General features: G+C 50.0%; 1 protein-coding gene across 1 annotated transcript in view; it reads left to right on the top strand.

Moving 5' to 3' along the window:
- The window catches only part of LOC130123229 (spectrin beta chain, non-erythrocytic 2), a 43,468-nt gene that overhangs the window by 12,603 nt on the left and 9,556 nt on the right, over positions 1 to 21,309 (top strand). The window contains exons 9-23 of the mRNA XM_056292364.1: positions 40 to 117; positions 244 to 359; positions 2,150 to 2,312; positions 7,030 to 7,181; positions 7,288 to 7,381; positions 8,487 to 8,636; positions 9,122 to 9,271; positions 12,005 to 12,261; positions 14,580 to 14,715; positions 15,595 to 15,789; positions 16,365 to 16,517; positions 17,973 to 18,190; positions 19,492 to 19,675; positions 19,784 to 19,939; positions 20,442 to 20,795. Coding sequence (XP_056148339.1) covers positions 40 to 117; positions 244 to 359; positions 2,150 to 2,312; positions 7,030 to 7,181; positions 7,288 to 7,381; positions 8,487 to 8,636; positions 9,122 to 9,271; positions 12,005 to 12,261; positions 14,580 to 14,715; positions 15,595 to 15,789; positions 16,365 to 16,517; positions 17,973 to 18,190; positions 19,492 to 19,675; positions 19,784 to 19,939; positions 20,442 to 20,795 — 2,556 coding nt within the window. The remainder of the gene's footprint in view (positions 1 to 39; positions 118 to 243; positions 360 to 2,149; positions 2,313 to 7,029; positions 7,182 to 7,287; positions 7,382 to 8,486; positions 8,637 to 9,121; positions 9,272 to 12,004; positions 12,262 to 14,579; positions 14,716 to 15,594; positions 15,790 to 16,364; positions 16,518 to 17,972; positions 18,191 to 19,491; positions 19,676 to 19,783; positions 19,940 to 20,441; positions 20,796 to 21,309) is intronic.

Genomic DNA, 21,309 nt, shown 5'->3' with positions numbered 1-21,309 from the left:
TGCCGAGCCGTTTCATGAGGTGTTACCCCCTCCTTTTAGGCTAAAGGTCTACCCGCGTCCAAAGACCAGGAGACCTGCGGAGACAGGGAAATCCGCGACATAGCCAGCCAGATCATGGTAGGACAGCTTGTGATGTTGCAGGTCGACAGCAGGTCATTTCTTTAACCCCCCTCCCCTCCCCTCCCCCGGTGATGCTGCCTCACCTGCTCGGCTAAGCTTCACACCTGTGTGCCATATACGCAGATGCTGGACGTCACAGTCTCCCAGCTGTCCAATCTCCACCCCGCCTTGGCCGCTGGCGTCACCCAGAAGCAGAGCGAGGTGAAAGACTGCTGGGCGCTCCTCCAGAAGACCGTCAGGTAAGACGATGGGGGGGGGGGGGGGGGGGCCGAGGGCCACCGCGGCGGCCCCGGCTAGCTCACACGTCGTTTCACACAGCGACCGAAACGCTGCCGGTTTCCATTTCCCCGGAAATGACCGATGACGTTTACCGTTATTTTTATTATTATTGTAAACTACCAATGTAACCGGTTATTTTCTTGCCCGGTGCGGGATTCGATACGGGGTGTGCTACACCACAAGGCGACATCGCTAACCGCTCGGCTAAAGGGTCAGACTCGTTAGCTAAGGGCTAACGTGTCTTATTAGTAGTTTACAGTCGTCACCCTCCCCGGAAGCGCGCCCTCGCGCTTTGTTCTTCCCGCGCTCCGAAGAGACTTCTGAGGATCTGCACACTTCCGGATCCCGCCGCTGCCACCAATGTAAGCGGTTATTTTCTTGCCCGGTGCGGGATTCGATACGAGGTGCACTGCACCACAAGGCGACACCGCTAACCGCTCGGCTAAAGGGTCAGACCAGGGTCAGTCTTACTGGTAGGACACGTTAGCCCCTAGCTAACGAGGCTGACCCTTTAGCCGAGCGGTTACTGATGTCGCCTTGTGGTGCAATACACCCCGTATCGAATCCCGCACCGGGCGAAAAGATAACCGATTATATTATTATTATTATTGTTTGTTATTATTATACCGGCACCCAACATTAAAAGACTGCACTGGCAAACAAAAAAAGCAAGTACGCTGCAGCCAAATAACAATTAGTTTGGTATAAAGGTTTTTCCATGTGGGACTGCCCTTGTTTAATTTGGGCTGGAGTCCGTGAGAAGGCGAGGGAACAGCCGTTCCTCTACACGCAGAACCCGCTAGAACATAAACCACCGCCCCGGGTTTCACTTCTCGTTCGTTTCATGTGTTGCGCCACACTCTCGTCTGAGGTTCGGTTTCGGTAAAGGCTCGGTTCATGAGAACTGCCCCCCTCCCGCTAATTAAGGGCCAGAAGGCGGCCGCGTGTGTTCGGCAGCGGGCTCACCCGGTCCATTCCGCAGTGCCCCGCACATCTGCACGCATTCTGCGTCATCACCATCATCATCATCACATTCTGCACATCTGCACGCATTCTGCGTCATCACCATCATCATCACATTCTGCACATCTGCTGCGCTCGGGATGAAACGGGTCTGCAGCAACGTTTCGTGGATTTTTGCGGTATTTTAACTTTGCGTCAGAACGAGACGTTCCCTCCCCGGGAGCCGTTTTAATGGCGGGACAATGCGCACATGGTTGTGGAGTTTGTCGGCAGATTTGCTGAAAAGAAAAGCGGGCGGTTGTTCACTGCTCCGCGTGTTGCGCGTGTTCACCTTACGAAACCCCGTTCACGTATTACAAAACACATCGACTTCGACACGAGGATAAACAGAACCGAGTCAGAACCGAGCTCCGCGGCGCCGGAGTGAGACTCTCACGCAACGCCCCACGTTGAGCTATCCGGTTTCCGGTTTGCACGGAAACGTTTACCCCGCACGTCACAGCGCGTCACTCAGCTCGGCTGATGAAGCGCGCTCGTTTCCCGCCTTCGCTAACCAACGCAGTCCAAGAGCCATCAGTCACCGAGAGGGTATTTTTAGAGTCAGATATTACGTCATCCCCTCGCGCACTTGCGTTGCCTTTGACAACCACTCGCGCGTCACACAAACACTGTGTCAGAAACGCTTTGATCCCGTAATTAAGAGCCATCCCGGCCTCGCGGGGCCGCGTGATGGGAGGCTGACGGCTCTTGCTTCCCTCCCGGTCTCCCCCTCCCCCACCCCCCGCAGGAGCGACAGGGCCGCCCTGCAGGCCGCCGGCTCCGCGTTCCCTAGGGAAGACGCCGACCTCCCGACACCAGCCGGAGAAGCGCAGTGCACTGTGGGAATGGAGCCACCGAGGATCATGGGCAAGGAGGTGAAGGAGGAGCAGAACCGCCTGAAGGGCTGCGTGGTGAGTGTCTTGCGCTTTTCGCTTGTGTCGCCATGATGAACCGCCCGAGTGCGGCTCCCCCTCCTCCGCGGAGAGCCGGGCCCGTCACAGCTGGCCGAACGACGGACGCGGTCTCCTCCGGTGCCGACTGGGAAAATGTCCGATTCACAGTTTAATCCAAATAATAGCGGTGTGTTTTGTGCGGCGGGGAGGACGCGGCGGCACACAGGGCCTCCAGTGTGTTCCTCCTCCTCTGCCTAGTAACAGAAGGCCCTGTGCGCGAGCGTGACGCGCGGCTGACAGGAAGCGCTTTTTAAGAGGCGTTGTTTACCCTGGCGCGCGACTCCCGCGCTTTCCACCCAACATGTCAAGGCCGTTGATTGTACAGCATGGCTGACTGGCGAGCCAGAGCAAACAGGTCTTTTCCTCCTGCCCCCCAAAATCCCTAATAGTTTTCATATCCTCTTGACATTATATTTAGTATGAAATCTTGGCTTTTTAACCGCCGTCTAAGTCTTTAAAGCCCCCCCGGCCCATCTCGGAGACCGACCACCGCCCGTGGTGACTTCACAGCGCCCCCAGCGGCCCGTAGAGCGGCCAAGGCATAACAGCCTTCTCGCTTTTTACTGGCGGGAACCACATTATGCAATAAGTCGACTTTTGTGCGTGGCATGTTTAGAAACGGCAATTATCTCTATGTTTAGCATTTTAAGTGCCGTATTTAAAAGCCTTCCGTGATCTGAAAGTGAAAGCACAGTGGCTGTTTGTGCAGAGGTATCCCACAATGCACCGCTCCTCTCTCCACCCCGGCCCCTTGCTCTTGCAGAGGCCGCCGCATCCATGTTCTTGTTTTCCCCGGTGGGCGTCAGAGAAAACCGCACTCTTTTCATTTCTCTACTTTGCTTTTCATGCTTTACTTTCATTCCCTCCCTGTATTGAATTTTTAACATTCTTGTTTGTTTTTTTCCTCCCCAGTTGTATCCGGTCAGTTACCCCACTCTTCCGAACCGTCCCGGTCGCTGCTCCGCCCCCCTCTGCCGATCCGGGGAGGGCTGCGGACTACCACACGCCTCCTCCGATACATGTGGAGTCCGCCAGCCGCTTCTTTTCACCTGACAGTGAGGAGTTTCGCCAGGGGGGGGACGTAGCGCGTGGGGAGGATCAGGCTACCCCCCCCCCGAACAGGCGCCCTGACCGACCAGAGGAGGCGCTAGTGCAGCGACCAGGACACACCCACATCCGGCTTCCCTATCATTTTATTTCTGATTTTCTCCCAATTTAGTGGCCAGTCGATCCCTATTTTAGTGCAAACACCCACCCTCGTACCGCATGCGTTCGCCAACTGCGTCTCTCCGGCCGGCAGTCTCGAAGGAGACGCCTCGCCACTTCCGTGACAAGGTGAATCCAGGTCGAACCACTGCTTTTCCACACACACAGAGAGACGCATTCGTGTGACGAACACAAGCCGACTCCGCCCCCCTCCCGAAGACGGCGCTGCCAATTATTGCTGCTTCATCGAGTCCGGCCATAGCCGGATCTGACGGGACCGGGGCGCAAACCCCGGTCCCCAGTGGGCAACTGCATCGACACAAAGCCGATGCTTAGACCGCTACACCACCGCGGACCCCCACAACCGGCTTCCCACCGGCCTGTAGGGACGCCCGACCCAAGCCGGAGGTGACACTGGGATTCGAACCGGCGATCCCCGTGTTGGTAGGCAACGGAATAGACCGCCACACCACCCCGGGACGCCAGAATTATTAACGTTCTCGCACGCGGCGCCAATTAACGCGGGGGTTCATCAGGGCAGCACACTCAGGTGTTTCTCACACCTTTGCAGCTACAGCCACGCTGTCAGGTAGCTGGGCGTCACCTGGGTGCACGGTCTGTGGGGGCGCCGCTCATTATTCTTTACTGGAGCTTTAATAAGACACTCCAAACAAAAGCGCGGGGCCCAGAGGCCAAACCCGGTGCCAGGCACAACCACTAGTCAAACAGTAAAAGTAATTTGTCTCCTGGTTTCACAACACTTAAACCTCAGCTCCCTGGAGTGCTGCATTGATTATGGTGTTATTAGGGATGGCGGACGCAGCTGCACAGGTCTGTGGTTTGGTAATAAGACTGATGCATTTGCACGTGTGCTGGCCTCCTATAATCAATCTTCAGTGTATTGCACACATGCACCCACATTATACACAGATAGTTCATTATATGACCACATACATGTGGACACGCGTCTTCCTCTTGCTGTCCCTCTCTCTCTCTCTCTCTCGCACAGTTTGATTTAGTTCGCTATTTGCACATTTAACTGTGTGTGTGTGTGTACACCAATGTTTATGCCCATGTTTGTGTGCACATGGTAGTAGAAGTATGACTTCTTGTTGCTCAAGGTAAACATGGCGAGCGTCTGTTTCTCCGGCTAATTGCAGCCAGATGCGGGGCTGCAGAGCAGATGGGCTCGGCGATACTTCTTGGCTGACATCACTTCATAGTACAGCGCCGAGACCCGAGGAGGAAGGGAGAGAGTTAGGATGACAACAGCAGAAGACAGACAAAAGTCAGAAATAGCCGGGGGGGGGGGTATATGGAAAATGGAGGAGAGAACTGAAAGAGCTGGAAAAAAAGGTAGATTACCTTTGAATAAGGCACTGGAAATCATTAAAAAGTTCTGGGGTTTTTTTGCCATTGGGTGATAAAATACTCTTTTATAAGACAAGACTTGTTTACAGAGGAGAGCAGAGTGAAAGATGAAGGACAGAGGTAAGCATCTGGGGGGTAGACAGCAGCGATGGTTATCTGCCCCGTCGAACGGAGTCACCCCGGGCTGCTTGTTTAACTCCTTGAATACATAAAAAGGTTGATAATACGCCCCTGCCTAACTCCGATTGGCCTGTAAAATGCCTGGCATGTTGGGGAACGATGTTAAGACCCCCTTCACTTCACTTTACTGCGTCTCCTGCAGAACTGTGGAAGGGCCGCTTTCCTCCAGCTCTGACTCACTCCTCGCTACGGGCCCGGTGAGAAAACACCACAGTGAAATCACAGTAAAGCCGCGCCATAAAACACCATTACTAATGGCTAACTTTGTGCTTGTTGGCAGCGGCGTAAATTAATCATCTCTGTAAAACACTGACTCAGAACCGCAGCCATGAGTTTTGTCTCTGAGCCGTCACCTCGGCCAGACGTTACCTGATGATACACCGGTCGATAAGTGGTGATGAGATGTTTTGCATGTCTCATGCATATGCATGAGAATAGCCAAGTCAAGTAGGTTTTTATTTGTCCCCAGAGGGGCAGTTGTTGCTCAGCAGCGGCAACATTCAAACACGTAAATACTCCACAGAACACACAAGGCAAAGAAATTACACATAAATACAACATGTATTTTGTAGTGAGGGGAACAAAGCCAACGAAAAGCAGTGCAACAGTAGAATACCTCATCTCATCTTCAGCCGCTGCTCCGGGGGTAGGTTCGCAGTGGCAGCAAGCTAAGTAGGGCCCTCCAGACGTCCCTCTCCCCAGCAACACCCTCCAGCTCCTCCTGAGGGGATCCCAAGGCGTTCCCAGGCCAGATTAGACATGTAGTCCCTCCAGCGAGTTCTGGGTCTACCCCGGGGTCTCCTCCCAGTTGGATGGGCCCGGAAAACCTCCAAAGGAAGGCCCCCAGGAGGGCCTTCCTTTGGAGGGGCAGTGGCTCTGCTCCGAGCTCCCTCTGGATGTCCGAGCTCCTCACCCTATCTCTAAGGCTGAGCCCAGACACCCTACAGAGGAAACTCATTTCAGCCGCTTGTATCCAAGATCTCACCCTTTTGGTCACTACCCAAAGCTCGTGACCATAGGTGAGGGTTTGAACAAAGACTGACTGGTAAATTGAGAGCTTTGCCTTCACAGTAGAATATAGAAACAGAAACTAGTCTCGAGTCTATATATCTAATATTCAGTAACATGAAACAGATTCGTTAGAAAATGTTCCTGAAGGTTTGGCACTGGATTTTGGAGATGTCCTAACAATTTTTCATGGGTCTTTAGCAGCTCACTGCAGGTGGAAAGCATAATGACTCTCGGTCTCATCAGGACTTTTATACTCCACTTACGTGCAGAGTCCAGATTCATGCAGCGCCTCCTCGTGAACCTTGCTGAAGTGTCCTTTGGCAAAGATTTTTAGCACCAAATGACTGTTTAAGAGGCTTAGAGGCTGCTGACATCTCTTACATATTTCTACAAACAGACAAGGTTCATGGCGGCGCAATTAATCTTGAAACCCCTCTACATAATCCAAAAAAAGCCTTTTGATGGTCATGGAAAAATGATGAAAAGCTGAAAAAACAACGTTGTTATTAGATGAGAGAAAGGGATAAGGGAGAGAGAGAGATAGAGAGAGCTCGAAGAGTGTATTTTTCAATAATAGTAATAACTTCTCTCTGTCATCGGCGTATTGGAGCATAATGTCAATGACCTGGCAAGACACTATTTGTGATTGTGGGGTAAAGTGAAGGGTAATTTTTTTTCCAAGTGTGTACTTTTTATTTTTAATACCAAGCTCACTGTTGTCAAGCAGCTTGCAACAGGAAATGCACCCAAAGGTGGATTCTTCCCTTGTCCTTGTTGACCAAGTCTCCAGTCACACCGCGATATTCATGATGGCACACACAACACACTCCTCAAATGTCATGCACTGCCTGCGCATCGGTTCTTCGGGAACGTTCTTTTTACGGTCCTCTGCTCTTTCCGTCTGCAGATCACCCGTGAAGGTGGGAGCTGCAGACGAACAGCAGGCGACCACAGCCAGGAGCAGAAGTCGGGGAGCCACGGTGGCGCCTTACCCCTGGGAGACAGCCCCGCCCCCCTGGTGGATGATGTCACAGTCAGACATCAGTCAGAAGGGGAAAGGTGACATTTTAGCCCGGCTACTCCCCCCCCCCCTCCTCCCTCTCTGTGTCCCTCTCATTATGTAAGACATAATTGGAGTCACATGTCTGCGTTTGGTTTGCAACAGGAAACGACGAGCCGAGCCCAAGCTTGCCACCGCCTTGCAAGGCCACCCACAGCTACACATCCAGCTGCAGAGGTTCACCGTATCCGCTGACAAGGTGTGTCATCCCCCTCCACCGCCACATCCACGCGTACGTGCGTTCATCCATCCCTCACCAGAGCCCATTACTTCTAAACACAGCCCTTATGTGGTATTACGCAGACGGTAACGGCACGGTGGCCCGGTGGTTAGCGCTGTTGCCTCACAGCAAGAATGCCGGTCCCAGGTCCTTTCTGTATGGAGTTGGCATGTTCTGCCCGTGTCTGCGTGGGTTTGCTCCGGTTTCCTCCCACCATCAAAAAGACATGCATGTTAGGGTTAATACTCCTGCCTGCACCCCTGAGTAAGGCAATGGAAAGAAGAACTGGACTTGGTCCCCGGGCGCTGCAGCTGCCCACTGGTTTAAAAGCAGAGAATGAATTTCATTATATGTATATACAATGATAATAATAATGTCGTCTTCTTGTTCTTCTATAAGTGTACTGCATAACTCTTCCATACAACACCGTCCTAACAAACCTTGAAACGAGAGATCTTCCTTTGATTGTTCTTGTGACCTCAGACGGTTCACAGCGTCAGGGTCACAGCGCCGACTTCTTCTGCGACCGCGCCACACGTTGTCATCAATTCATACACCATTGTTACGCAACCGGCCACAGACATTATGCAACATTTCTCCAATTTGGACACTGACATTTAAATAGCACTGAGGGTACACTCAGCATTTGTCTTGTCTTCAGGGGTGCATGCATGCGTGTGTGTGTCCTGTGTGTGTGTGTGTGTGTGTGTGTGTGTGTGTGTGTGTGTGTGTGTGTGTGTGTGTGTGTGTGTGTGTGTGTGTGTGTGTGTGTGTGTGCACTGACTAGTAAGCCTGCGCTCCCTTATTTCCAGGAATTGTATTGAATCTTTTGCCAGTGCTGTGAACACTGGGTGGAGAAGCTTTGGGTTTAAGGGCCAGGATGACATAGGTTGTCTGGAACCGGTTCACAGCCCGAATGTTTCCTGTGGTTTGGCAGCTAAATATCCCTTCTCCCGTTTGCCTACCCAGTACCATTCCTATCAACTCCATTTTTTCTTTCTTCTCTCTCTCTCTCTCTCTCTCTCTCTCTCTCTCTCTCACATCATTCTTCCTCCGTGGCTCTTTCCTCCCCTCTCTATCGCAGACTCTTTCTTGGTTGAAAAAAAACGTAGCCATGGCTACGCAGGCGTGTTCAGTGGTAGGCTACGAGGGGCTGGAGGCCGCCAAGAGGTGTCAGGACGCTTTGGAAGAAGAAATCCTCTCCAACAGAGCCAGGATAGAGGTTGTCAAAAAGGTAAAATGAGGCGAAATTTATGCCCCCCCCAAATTCACTAAAACATAATAACCGAGGGGCGTCCGGGTAGCGCAGCGGTCTATTCCGTTGCCTACCAACATGGGGATCCCGGTTCGAATCCTCATGTTACCTTCGGCTTGGTCAGGCGTCCCTACGAGACACAATAGGCTGTGTCTGCGGGTGGGAAGCCAGATGTGGTTATGTGTCCTGGTTGCTGCACTAGTGCCTCCTCTGGTCAGTCGGGGGTGCCTGTTCAGCAGGGAACTGAGGGGGAATAGCGTGATTCTCCCCCTGGCGAAATTCCTCAATGTCAGGTGAAAAGTAGCAGCCCTGGCTGGATCGGCAGAGGGGTTGGAGCAGCGACCAGGATGTCTTGGGAGAGTGGGGCAATTGGCCAGATACAATTGGGGAGGAAAAAAGAAAAGGGGGGTGGTAAATAAATAAAATGTGAGGCCTTACTCATCGATCACGTGACTGTTCCTTAGGAGGGCCGTGGGCTGGTCCGGGCGCAGCACCCCGGCAGTGCCAAGATTGAGGAGTTCCTCGGCCAGCTGGAGGTCCTTTGGGAAGAGCTACGAAGGAAGCACCAGAAGAACGCTCTTTTTCTGCAGGCCTCAGAGGAGCTGGGTTTCAGGGTAAGACCAGGAGACCCGTCCTCTCAAACACTGGACTTGAGTTCTGTTTTAACAACGATATGAGATTTAGTTTTGTCTCATAACATAAAAAAATTAACTTTTATAATTTCGCAGATGAGACAGCAAAATATCATATATTGCTTCTGCCTCACTTGCTCCTCTGAAATGGTGCTTTTATTCCCCGAAAATGTGTTAAGTAGACATGTGCTTTCACTCCTCTGTTCTCCAGCGGACGAAGGTTCAGAAGCAAGAATGATCCAAAAATAAGAATCTGCTGCTTTTCTCTGTTGACGTGAAATAATAGGAAGCCCATTGTAAGTCGGACATGTTTCCTCTGGAAAGGGAAGGTGTTGGCATGCGAAGTGGTGATCTCTCGTCCCACTCGTGTGGTCGAATTAGGCTGGAGGGAATAACAGTCAGGTCTGACTCCTCCGCCTTTCTCAATACTGTACTCATCTCCAACACCCTGGACCTAACCTTACAACTTACAAGATAATTTTGCTTTTTATTTATTTATTTATTTATTTACAACCTGGATCTTATATTCCGTAATTTTTGCCATGACGCATATTGGTTATGGTATCATTTTACTCACTGGCTTCGTTTTGGAGATTTTGGACCAGCTTTCTGGACTGTGCTTTACAACGGTGTATTACGGGGCAGTTGAACTCGATCCTTAAACCTGTTCTTTCAACGACAACAACAACAACCAGGCCCTGGTGTCTCAGTTAGACCGTGTACATGATTTCCCAGTATATATGACTTCTCCGTTGTGCTTGCTGGGTAGTTTATTGATGGTTGTTACTGTCTGTCTATGGTAAATATAGACTGCTGATTCTTGCAAACCAGGAAGTAACTAGCGCAGCGATGCCATTGACCCTATTGGACAGTTTGGGTAATAACTTTTGTTTTTACTTCCAAATACCAGTGACCTGTATCACAAAGCAGTTTCATTGAAGATAACTGGATGACTTTGCTGAGTAAAACCCGGTATGTCCCAAATCTGGAACATAGACTGTAGTGCAAATTGGCTGTTCTAGGTTTTACGCCTCAGTTATCTGGCTAACTCGGCTGTGCTGCTTTGTGATTCAGGCCGCTGGTTTGAGATAACTGGGTGAAATTGGACTTACTGGAACACGTCTTACTCATATTCGGTGGCGCCAAAAGATGTTGTAAAGCTGTGTCCAGCTGTGGTTCTCTGCTCAAAATCCCCACACTGAAGCTGATGAGTAAAATTACATCATAACGGGGCATCCGGGTAGCATATTCCGTTGCCTACTACCAACAGGGGAATCGGCGGTTTGAATCCCCGTGTTACCTCCAGCTTGGTCGGGCGTCCCTACAGACACAATTGGCCGTGTCTGCGGGTGGGAAGCCGGATGTGGGTATGTGTCTTGGTCGCTGCACTAGCGCCTCCTCCGGTCAGTTGGGGTGTGCCTGTTCAGGGGGGAGGGGGAACTGGGGGGGGGGGGTAGCCTGATCCTCCCACAAAATTGAATCACCCTTTATGTTCATTGTTAATTGTAATATCTCAGCCAGTATTTTTGGGTTTTGTTGTTGGTCTCAGTAACAACAGAGTAAAACGATGGTGGATTGGACCAGAGGTGGAAAACTCCGCTTCAGAAAGTAGAAGTACTAACCATGTATTTGCTCCACCCATGGACTAAACCAGCTGATTTCACTAATTAGTTCTCCTACCTGGCTTAAGTGTTGTGCTAATTAGAATCAGCTGGTTTAGTGCATGGGTGGAACAAATACATGGTTAGTACTTCTACTTTCTGAAGCGGAGTTTTCCACCTCTGGATTGGACCCAACTTGTTCATGCATTAGTCCACATTATACCAACAGTCATATACTAAAGGAAGGCTGACCCTGCTGGCATGAAATGGCCCGCACACCAGTTTGGATACAGAACTCAGACACACAGCTGGAACTCCCTAAATCTTATTCATATGAAAGATCAGATACAGGAGATTATTCTTTACACTCTGGGCACCACACTTAGCGGCCTTTCTTCTCCTGCCACAGCAAACGACTCCTCGCTTAAGCTGTTTCAGAAGTAGTGATTCTGTCTCTCTACAATCCCCTACCACAAATCCTCAACGCCCCCTGAAGACTAGCCGCGGATGGGCCCTAAATCTACGGGCTGCCAACTCCCAGCCTCAGCTGCAGCTGAAGTGTATCATTTATTATTATTCATAAAGTGTCTCGGAGTCAGAGTTCCCCTTAGGTCAGAGCAAAGTGAATCACTTTCCTACCTCTTAAATTATGGTGATGTTTATGGTTATGAGAGATGATTCTGGATCAGCGTTTGTGTTGCAAGAAGCCGGCTCGGAGCCCGAGCACGACACACACACAGTCTCCGTTAGTAGCTGCCTACCCGTAGGGTATATCCCCAGAAATGTACAAAGGCTTGTCCAGAAGACATAAATAATTCTGTCATATAATTCAGTTATAGGATGGAAAGCGGCTGCAAATCCATCCACACTGATGCTGGACTGGGAATAAGCACAATCTTTTATTGGGAAAGATGTAGGTCAGTGCGTTCCCGGCCGGCCTCAAGTGCCGTACTTCCTTGCACGGTGCATCATCCTGGGCTATTTTCAGAGTCCATTTAACCAACATACGAAGGAAAACCCCCTGAATTATTCAACGGATGACGTGATTCTCCCACAGCAGCCTTTTCTGATGTCGTCCTTTCTCCTTTTTACCTCTTTTGTTACCCCTCAACAGGTTGTTAAAGTGCTGCAGGCCCTGGGCAGCCTGCAGGCCTGGCTGGAGTCCGTGGAGCTGTCCTTGAGGGAGTGCTCCTTGGCGGGGGACCCCGAGACGGTGAGCGCCGCCGAGAGGGAGAGCCGTCTGCTGCTGAGAGAGGTGGCGGCCCGCGGCTTGGAGCTCCACGCTCTCAGGCAAGAGGTGGAGAAGCTTCGCGGCCAATGTCCCCCCCACGCACGCAGCTTGCCAGCCCGCATGGAGGAGGTGGAGAGAAAGTGAGTGTCAGTGTTTGGAGGGGGGGAGGCGATGTCCCAGGGAGGCCCCCTGACATCTGTCGTCATAGAGGATTTACGTTATGGATCGGATCAGAGCACACCCTGTGGGTTTTGTGGTTTGGGAAATAGAGTCAAATATTCTGTCATTGTTTCCAAGCGGCTACGGCGCTAAGCTTGCCATGACTGTGTGTCATGATGTACGCAGACTCGAACGTGGAAGAGGGTATTCATAAAATCCAGGGATTTTCTTGTCGTTTAGCAAAACCACAGGATCGTATAATCACAGAGCTCAAAATCTGACTCCAGCGTCTCCCCATTTCTTCTCCCCAATTGTATCCGGCCAATTACCCCACTTCTTCCGAGCCATCCCAGTCGCTGCTCTGCCCCCTCTGCCAATCCGGGGAGGGCTGCAGACCACCACATGCCTCCTCCCATACATGTGGAGTCGCCACGCCGCTTGTTTTCACCTGACGGTGAGGAGTTTCGCCAGGGGTACGTGGTGCGTGGGAAGATCACGCTATTCCCCCCAGTCCCCCCCCCCCCTCGAACAGGCGCTCTGACCAGCCAGAGGAGGCGCTAGTGCGACGACCAGGACACATACCCACATCTGGCTTCCCACCCACAGACACAGCCAATTGTGTCTGTACCCAGACAGCAAATGAAACTGGGCCAGATCCAGGCCGGATGTATCACAGCAACTGTCGCGGATCCGCAAAACTGATCCGCCCCAGTGTCTTTTTACACAACAGACCAAAACTTTTAGGAAGCCGGGGCGGTTTAGGAGCAGATGTGATTGGTCTGCCGGAATCGGCGCAGAGGCGGCGGGGGGGGGGGGGGGGGGGTGTCTATGGGCGGATGTGATTCCTATGCGGATCTGCCGGACTGTGGGCTGATCCGGGCCAGTGTCAGGTGCTATGAGGGTAGGGACGCACGACCAAGCTGGAGGTAACACGGGGATTCGAACCGGCGATCCCCGTGTTGATAGGCAACGGAATAGACTGCCACGCTACCCAGACACCCCTGTTTTTTTTAAAAACCGTGATGCCTGTCTCTGTGGCAGGGGCCCAGGCTGCCCCTAGAGAAAGCCTGTCACCTTGGAGGAGTGTTGGTAAAACCATCAGGATGTTAGCCGGTTTACTGGACACGCCTAAGTCTGTAAACACAAGACCAGGCTGTAAAAGGACACCAAGCTTACTGAAGAAAATAAAGAATCGCGATGGGCTTTAACTACTTACAAAGTGTGGTACGTTGGACGGTGGGGGGTCAGTGATTGACACCTGCACAGTCTGACGTGCCCATTGATGCAGGACATTGTTATTATTATTATTATAGTCATTATTATTATTATTATAGACATTATTATCTATCCCTGCGTATACCTAAGTGGCTCTGCAAGGCTCATTTGCCCTGTTAAACAAAGAACCTTGTCAAATAGCTACCCCTCTGCAGCCTCACTGATGGGCAGAGTCCCTTAATGCCCTGGGGCATTTATTTTGAATAGATATAATGTATGAATTCTTTAATAACATAAACCGAATTTTTGTGTGATGGCATATATTCTTTTATGCTTTGTATTGTTCTCTGTATTGTGGCTTTGGTGAGAGAAACAGGTTTGTCCCAACAATTGAACATCCCGCCACTTCCAGTCTCTTCTATTCTAAGTTAATTTAAAAAAAATTTTTTTTTTAGATTTTTTTTGTGAGGGATGCATCGATGCCACATTTTCGCTACCAACACTGATTCCAAGCAGGAATCTTTCAGTATTGACCGACTTCGATCAGTTTGGTGTAAATGGGCAAAATAATTTAAGATTCAAGATGAACTTTACCCCCACATGACAGAGCTGGTGGTACTGTTTCTGGTGCAGCTTTAATAAGCAGCTCTAACATCTTATATACATACTAAAGATGGTTACGAAATGAACGGACAGGGACCATATACATTTAATGAGATAGAACAAGTTTTTTTCCAACATTAATGAACTACGGGCTTCCATGTGTCAAAAATGCAGTGAATCAAGCCATTTTTCTTTTATTGATGACATTACTCATGACCTCTGGTATCTGATTTTTGTCTCGGGTAAAATCTCCAATATCGATACCTCATTATAGCCTATATGATGCACCAATACCGATACCAGTACAAGTATTGGTGCATCCCTAATGTTTGCTTAATTTTACTTATTTGCTTTGTCTCTTTAAATCAGTGCACTTTTGTTTAACGTAACTCACACTGCATTCCAATGTAGGAATTGTGCTATATCAATAAGGTTGGATTGATTGATTGATCGATCGATTGATTGTTTTTGTTTCCACCAGGTACCATCGTGTGCAGAGTGCCCTGACCCAGCAGAGCTCGGAGCTGCAGGACACACGCATGCTGACCGAGTTCCTGGAGCGGGTGGAGCTGGAGGAGAGCCAGGAGCTCACCAGAGGCCATTACAGCCTGGGACAGGTGAGACACACCTCAGTGTTTTGTCAGAGGACCTTCAACATTGTGGCAAAAGGGCAGAAACAGCTTAAAAGTTAAGCAGCCGGGGCGTCCGGGTAGTGTAGTGGTCTATTCCGTTGCCTACCAACACGGGGATTGCCAGTTCAAATCTCCATGTTACCTCTGGCTTGGTCAGGCGTCCCTATAGACACAGTTGGCTGTGTCTGTGGGTGGGAAGCCGGATGCAGGTGTGTGACCTGGTTGCTGTAGTGGCACCTCCTCTGGTCGGGGGGGAGGGGGAACTCGGGGGAATAGCGTGATCCTCCGATGTGCTATGTCCCCCTGGTGAAACCCCTCACTGTCAGGTGAAAAGAAGCGGCTGGTGAGTTCACGTGTATCGGAGGGGGCATGTGGTAGTCTGCAGCCCTCCCCAGATTGGCAGAGGGGCTAGGAGCAGTGACCGAGACGGCTTGGAAGAGTGGGGTAATTGGGCAAATTTCGACTGGGGAGAAAATGTGGGAAAATTTTAAAAATCAAAGTTAGGCAGCCGAACGTGGAACTGGAGCGAGTTTGCTGACATCTACAGGTGAAAAACCATGTAAAGGTTAAAAACATGGCAGGCTGGTCTTGGTACTCTGCGATGTAAGCATAGCAGGATAAACACAGCCGTGATCAATTAATTGTGGAAGCTAATATCGAAATCAAGATTAATACATGGTTAGTTGTGAATCCCTAGTTACAAGTATTCTTATTCAACATACCATGTTAAAAAAGTAAAAGAAAAAACTTTTTGACTTCAGGCAGGAGGGTTGAGTGTCACCTGTCATATATGTCAATCATCAAGCCTGTAACGTTGTGGTTTTACTGTCCTGTGTGTGTGTGTGTTTGTGGTGTGGTAATCAGCCCTTCCACAGCGACATTACGTCGACCCCCACCTTGCTGGGACTCCAAAGCGGCGGCGGAGGTGACCCCCTGATGGAGAGCATGGGAGACCCCGTGGAGGAGCTGCGGGAGGCTGTGGAGATGTTGAACGACACTGTCAGAGAACGAGGCCGGGCACAGAGCCACGAGCAGGCCATCCAGGAGCTGCTGTGCAAGGTATGAAGACTTTAACACTTGGTCAATGGAAGAATAAGTGCAAGACAAATAAAATTCGATGGAGTTAAAATTGTGTTGTCTTAACATTAAACTGTATAGACGGTGTTCCTCGCCGCGTTACTGGGACCAGCCGCCGAGATTGATGGTTCACGAGATCAGACAGTTGACACGATGTTTTCTAAGTTTTAATGATCTCAGATGAAGTAACACGGGTTTAAAGTTCCTCTACTTTTGTCATAAACAGCTGTACAAAGCAATGGACCGACATCTGGTTTCTTTTTGTCTGTGGCGACGGTGCTTTAATAAGCCCCAAATGAGCTGCCATTCCCCCTTGCTTTTTTGGTCACACAAGTCTTTTGTTGAATTATTCAATTTATCTTGGCAAAACGAGTCATGTCAAAACAGCCATGCACACATATCTATAACCACTGACAGTATGAGGACCACCTATTTCCAGCGCAGTACTTCGTGGAAAACAAAGTCCCACGTAGCGTAATGTAATGAGGCTTTAATGATGTACTGCTAGTTGTAAGTCATACTGCTTGTTATATTAATGACGGCTGTCCGTACCCCAGCATGCCAGTCTGACCGTGCATGTGGAAGAGTGCCTGTGCTGCTGCAAGGAGCTCAGCATGGACATCCTGGAGAGAGAGACGGATATGGCCACCAAGTGCGAGCTGGACCATTGTGGACTGGAGGGTCTGCAGGAGCAGCAGGACCAGCTGGAGGTAAGGGTGGGGGGATGGGGGTGGAGGACTTTTGAAATGGGAGGGTGCTGAACCACGTCGGGACTGCATTTAAGAATTAAACTGATGGTAATTGTGATCCAAGCCATCCACTTTTGAGTTATGGACTTCTGCCCCTTGGTGTCACGAAAAAGGGAAAGCCCCGGCCTCTTTCTCGTCTGTCTCGCCTCTAACACTTTGTTCCACAGTCTGTTTCCTGTTGTGCCAGAATTTTGCACATCTAGAGGGGGCCAGCCATCCCCCCGCTCTGAGCCCTGTTTAATTTATGATGTAAACTGCACCAATGCAGTCACACATCTACACACACAGAGCATGCAAAAGTTTATTATCCAGCAAGGACATTTATTTATAAGTGTGTGAGTCACTCTGCTGTTAGTGCTGTGTGTGTCCGTGTGTGTTTGTCTGTATGGATGGGTTTGTGCACACCTGCAGTTATGTGCACGCTTTTGCACTCGTATATTTGTGTGCAAATCTGCATTTGTGTGAGCTTGTGAGCAAAGGTCAAATCTGCTTGGGTGTGTACACGTGTCTGGAGGTTACGGGGTTGGAGCTGTGAGGTTTAGGGTGGTGGATTTCTGTGTGAGTCATCTTTGGGCAACATTGTGTTTATCACACACACGCACAGCTGTCTGGACTTGATACCACTGAAGAACAGAAATGACCTAATCTCCCATACTGAAATAACTGTGCTGTCAGCATATAGGCATTCACTCCTCTCTGCTCCGGAGGCTCACTGCAGCTAAAAAACATTATGAAGTATTACTCCCATAGAGCCTTCAATGCTATTAATTACTGCCTCGTCAAAAGGAGAAAAAAGGTCGAGACTTCTAGCTTTCTATAGCGCAGCAGTCCATATGTGGACCATATGGCTCACTAGCTAAACATTACTGTTGCAGAACTTATGCTTAGAAATACAATTTTGCAGGACGTCCGGGTGGTGTGGCGGTCTATTCCGTTGCCTACCAACACGGGGATCGCCGGTTCGAATCCCAGTGTTACCTCCGGCTTGGTCGGGCGTCCATGCAGACACAATTGGCCATGTCTGCGGGTGGGAAACCAGATGTGGGTATATCCTGGTCGCTGCACTAGCGCCTTCTTTTGTCGGTCAGGGCGCCTGTTCGGGGGGAGGGGGAACTGGGGGGAAATAGCGTGATCCTTCCACGCGCTATGTCCCCCTGGCGAAACTCTTCACTGTCAGGTGAAGAGAAGCGGCTGGCGACTCCACGTGTATCGGAGGAGGCATGTGGTAGTCTACAGCCCTCCCCAGATCGGCAGAGGGGGTGGAGCAGCGACCAGGACGGCTCGGAAGAGTGGGGTAATTAAGCCGATACAATTGGGGAGAAAGGGGGGGGGGACAACACAATTTGCAAAGCCTAGCCTGTACGACCGATCCCCCGGAATGACGAGATGAGAGCTGTCCATTTTGAATTTCCACAGGTCGACTGTGAGGTCATCAGGGAGCAGGTTGAGGAGATGAAGGCCCAGGCCTCTCGGTTGGAGGAGCTGTGCCCGGATAAGCTACGCATTCTGAGGGTTAAGATCCAGGCAACCCTGCAGGCCTGGACGGAGCTGGGGGAGAGCCTGATGGAAAACAGAAGACGGCTGCAGGAGTTTGTTCAGCTCCAGGACTTTTTCAGGAGCTACCTCGCAATGATGTAAGCAGGGCATGGGGACGCTGTCCTGGGATCGCAGAGACAGACTCACTTTCAAAATCCCACTCGACTTTAAGAGATCACCTGCCCAGTGTAATCTGTTTACTAAGATGACGTGATGTTCTGGTTGTAAAGGCACAGGGCTCTGGAGAAATGTAGAATTTAAAGGAGTAGTTCACTGTTTTTATACTCGGCCCATAAGGTTTTGTTTTCAAGAGTCATCCATCCTTTTCTTTAGACTGGACACAGCTTCAGAACACCATCTGGGATTAAGTGCAATTAATGGAGGACAAATCCCTAAATCCTCATTTAGGGCAAAAAAAAAAAGAAAAGCTTATCGCGGTTCAGCCAAAGCTAACATGATCCTACAGCGGTCTATCACAGCGAATTCGAGTGGTCATTTTAACTTTTTTTTTTTTTTTTTTACAGTCAGCTATGGTCCTTTCCTACCATACTGTCACCTGGAAAACAGCCACTCCACTACGGCACAGCACATCAGGCAGTACAGCAATAAAAGCCAAATCAAATTTATTAAAAGCAAAAGCAAAAGCACCACTCGAATTTGTGTAGGGATTTTTTTTTATTGAACAAAGATTGTAGATTTGTTTAATTTGGTTTAATTATATTAAACTGTAGATAGCAGAGCTGTGTGTCCATTATAAAGAAAGATGGATGACTATAAAAGTAAAACCTACCAATGTACTACTGGCACTGAAACGATTAGGCCCAGTCCACACTGCTAACCTTTACCTTTACTTTACCTTTACTTTACCTTTACCTGTGTGTGATGGCTACATCACTGACTTGCTGCAGCTTGCACGCCTCTCCCCCCCCCTCCCTTTTTCTTCCCAGTTGTATTTGGTCAATTACCCCACTCTTCCGAGCCGTCCTGGTTGCTGCTCCACCCCCTCTGCCGATCCGGGGAGAGCTGCAGACTACCACATGCCTCCTCCCATACATGTGGAGTTGCCAGCAGCTTCTTTTCACCTGACAGTGAGGAGTTTTGCCAGGGGGACGTAGCGCGTGGAAGGATCACGCTACCCCCCCCCCCCCGAACAGAGGAGGCGCTAGTGCAGCAACCAGGACACATACCCACATCCGGCTTCTCACCCACAGACACGGCTAATTGTGTCTGTGGGGACCAAGCCGGAGGTAACACGGGGATTCGAACCAGCGATCCCCGTGTTGAGGGTCAGGCATTACTCACATTTTGTGTGTGTTCGTGATCTTTGCTGTGGTCTGTTTCTGTATTTTATTTCTTGGTCTCTTCCACTGCCTCACCTCACTTCTTCCGCTTTGAACAGCTTATGGACTGAAGACACCCGTTCACGCATTTTCTCTGACTTGACATTACATCATGGGAAAGACGGGGAGGAGCCACTGGCCACGGAGCTGGACTTTCAGATTGAGCAGAAGTTCGAGGAGTTTGATGAGCTGTCAACCACGGGAAGCAACCTTTTACATGCAGAGCACCACCTCAACAAGATGGTGAGGACACGCAGCCATATTTACCCGTGACCCCATGCAGAACTCAAATTATTTCGAGGAGATTGTCCAAAAACCCGAGGTTATCCCCTACGTTTGTTCTCTTTGCAGGTAAGAGAGCGTATGGAGGAACTCAGGAGCATGCTTGGCTGGATCCTTGTGCACTGGAGGGCTCAGAAACAACAGTGGCTTCTCAAGAGGAAACGAGAGGAGCCCTCCCAAGACAACATCTACTCAGAGGCCACAGTATGCTTGCCGCTTACGGAGGTAAAAGAATAGAGGTGCACAGTGAAGTCCAGAAGTACTTGGGCAGCAGTGCATTTCTTGCCTTTCTGGCTCTGTGGTAGGACTCAATGAACTGAAGGTGGCTGCTGTACAGGCCTGGCAGACCATAACCAGTGTCTAGTGATGTCTATGACTCGAACATGTCAGGCAGGCATTACATGCTAAAGATTTGCAACCTAGAACTCCACATGAATACTTTATTTTGCATGTTATCTTATCCAAATACTTATGACACCCTAAGAGATGGGGACTATGTACAAAATATGCTGTTATTTCTAAGCTTCTCAGTTGAAATATATGAAAACCCCTCAAATTAAAGCTAAGAGTCTGGACTTTAACCTGATAGTTGTTGTTTCCCTCTAAATCCAAGGAGTTTTAATCCGGAGCCAGAAAAACAAGAAATGTGTTTTGCCTTCTGTCAAAAAATACTCCACTGAATATTGCATTGTGTATCACAGATTTTTCTCCCCATCCTTCTATATAGGGATTGGTTCCTATGCCAGAGGACCATGACTCTCAAAGATCCCCAGCAGCGAGCACATGCGAAGATGGGCAGAAGTCGGCCACAGACACACAGACGTTAGCCACGCCGGAGAAACGGTCAGAGGATGGGTACGAGGTGATGAAGAGTATTGGACCACAGGGAGGTGAAGTTGCCTCATCAGAGTCCCCCAAGCCCCCCATCCTGCTCCTCAAAGAGCCCAGCAGCCCCACGCGAGGGGGCACGGTCAACCTCATTCTCAGCTTTGGCAACTCTGGGGATGGCCAAGATCAGCTGCTGGAGCCCCCTCCGAAGATGGAGGAGGCAGCTGGGGAGACCTCTGAACCCATCCACAGGGTGAGAGAGACGCACACCCACACCTCTCTCTGGTCACTCTACACTAGACTGGCATTTGTAAGATGGCCGTTCTATTGGCATCACAAGTTTTTTCCTCACTTCATCGCTGAAAAGGAAATGCATACGTGATATGTGTTGTTGTTCCTGAAAGAAGAACAACTCGGTGGCGTATGGGCGTTTGTTCTTTGTAACGGCACAGCGGGGATTTCTCTCCTTGACTATCAGCTGCTCTCCATTCCTCTTTCTCTGCTGCCCTTCATTTCTGCCTTTGTCCCCTTTTCTCCCTCAGCCCACTGTGCCTCAATCTTCTCCCTGTAAAAGCTTTTGGAGGCGCTGCCAGGGGCTTTTGGAAAATACTTTTGGTAGTTTAAAGCGAAAGACAAAGATTTATCGGCACAGTAACGAAGAGGTAATTTGTGCGGTGTGGATTAGTGCTGCATGCTGCGTCTCTATCCGTGTGCTGGAAATGCATGCTTCTTGTGAGCGTTAATTAGCAGGGCATGCTTTACTAACC

This window comes from Lampris incognitus, chromosome 13, assembly GCF_029633865.1.
Source record: "Lampris incognitus isolate fLamInc1 chromosome 13, fLamInc1.hap2, whole genome shotgun sequence".
Taxonomy (NCBI): Eukaryota; Metazoa; Chordata; class Actinopteri; order Lampriformes; family Lampridae; genus Lampris; species Lampris incognitus.
Note: the sequence above shows the minus strand (reverse complement) of the source record. Positions and strands in the feature narration are given on the sequence as shown.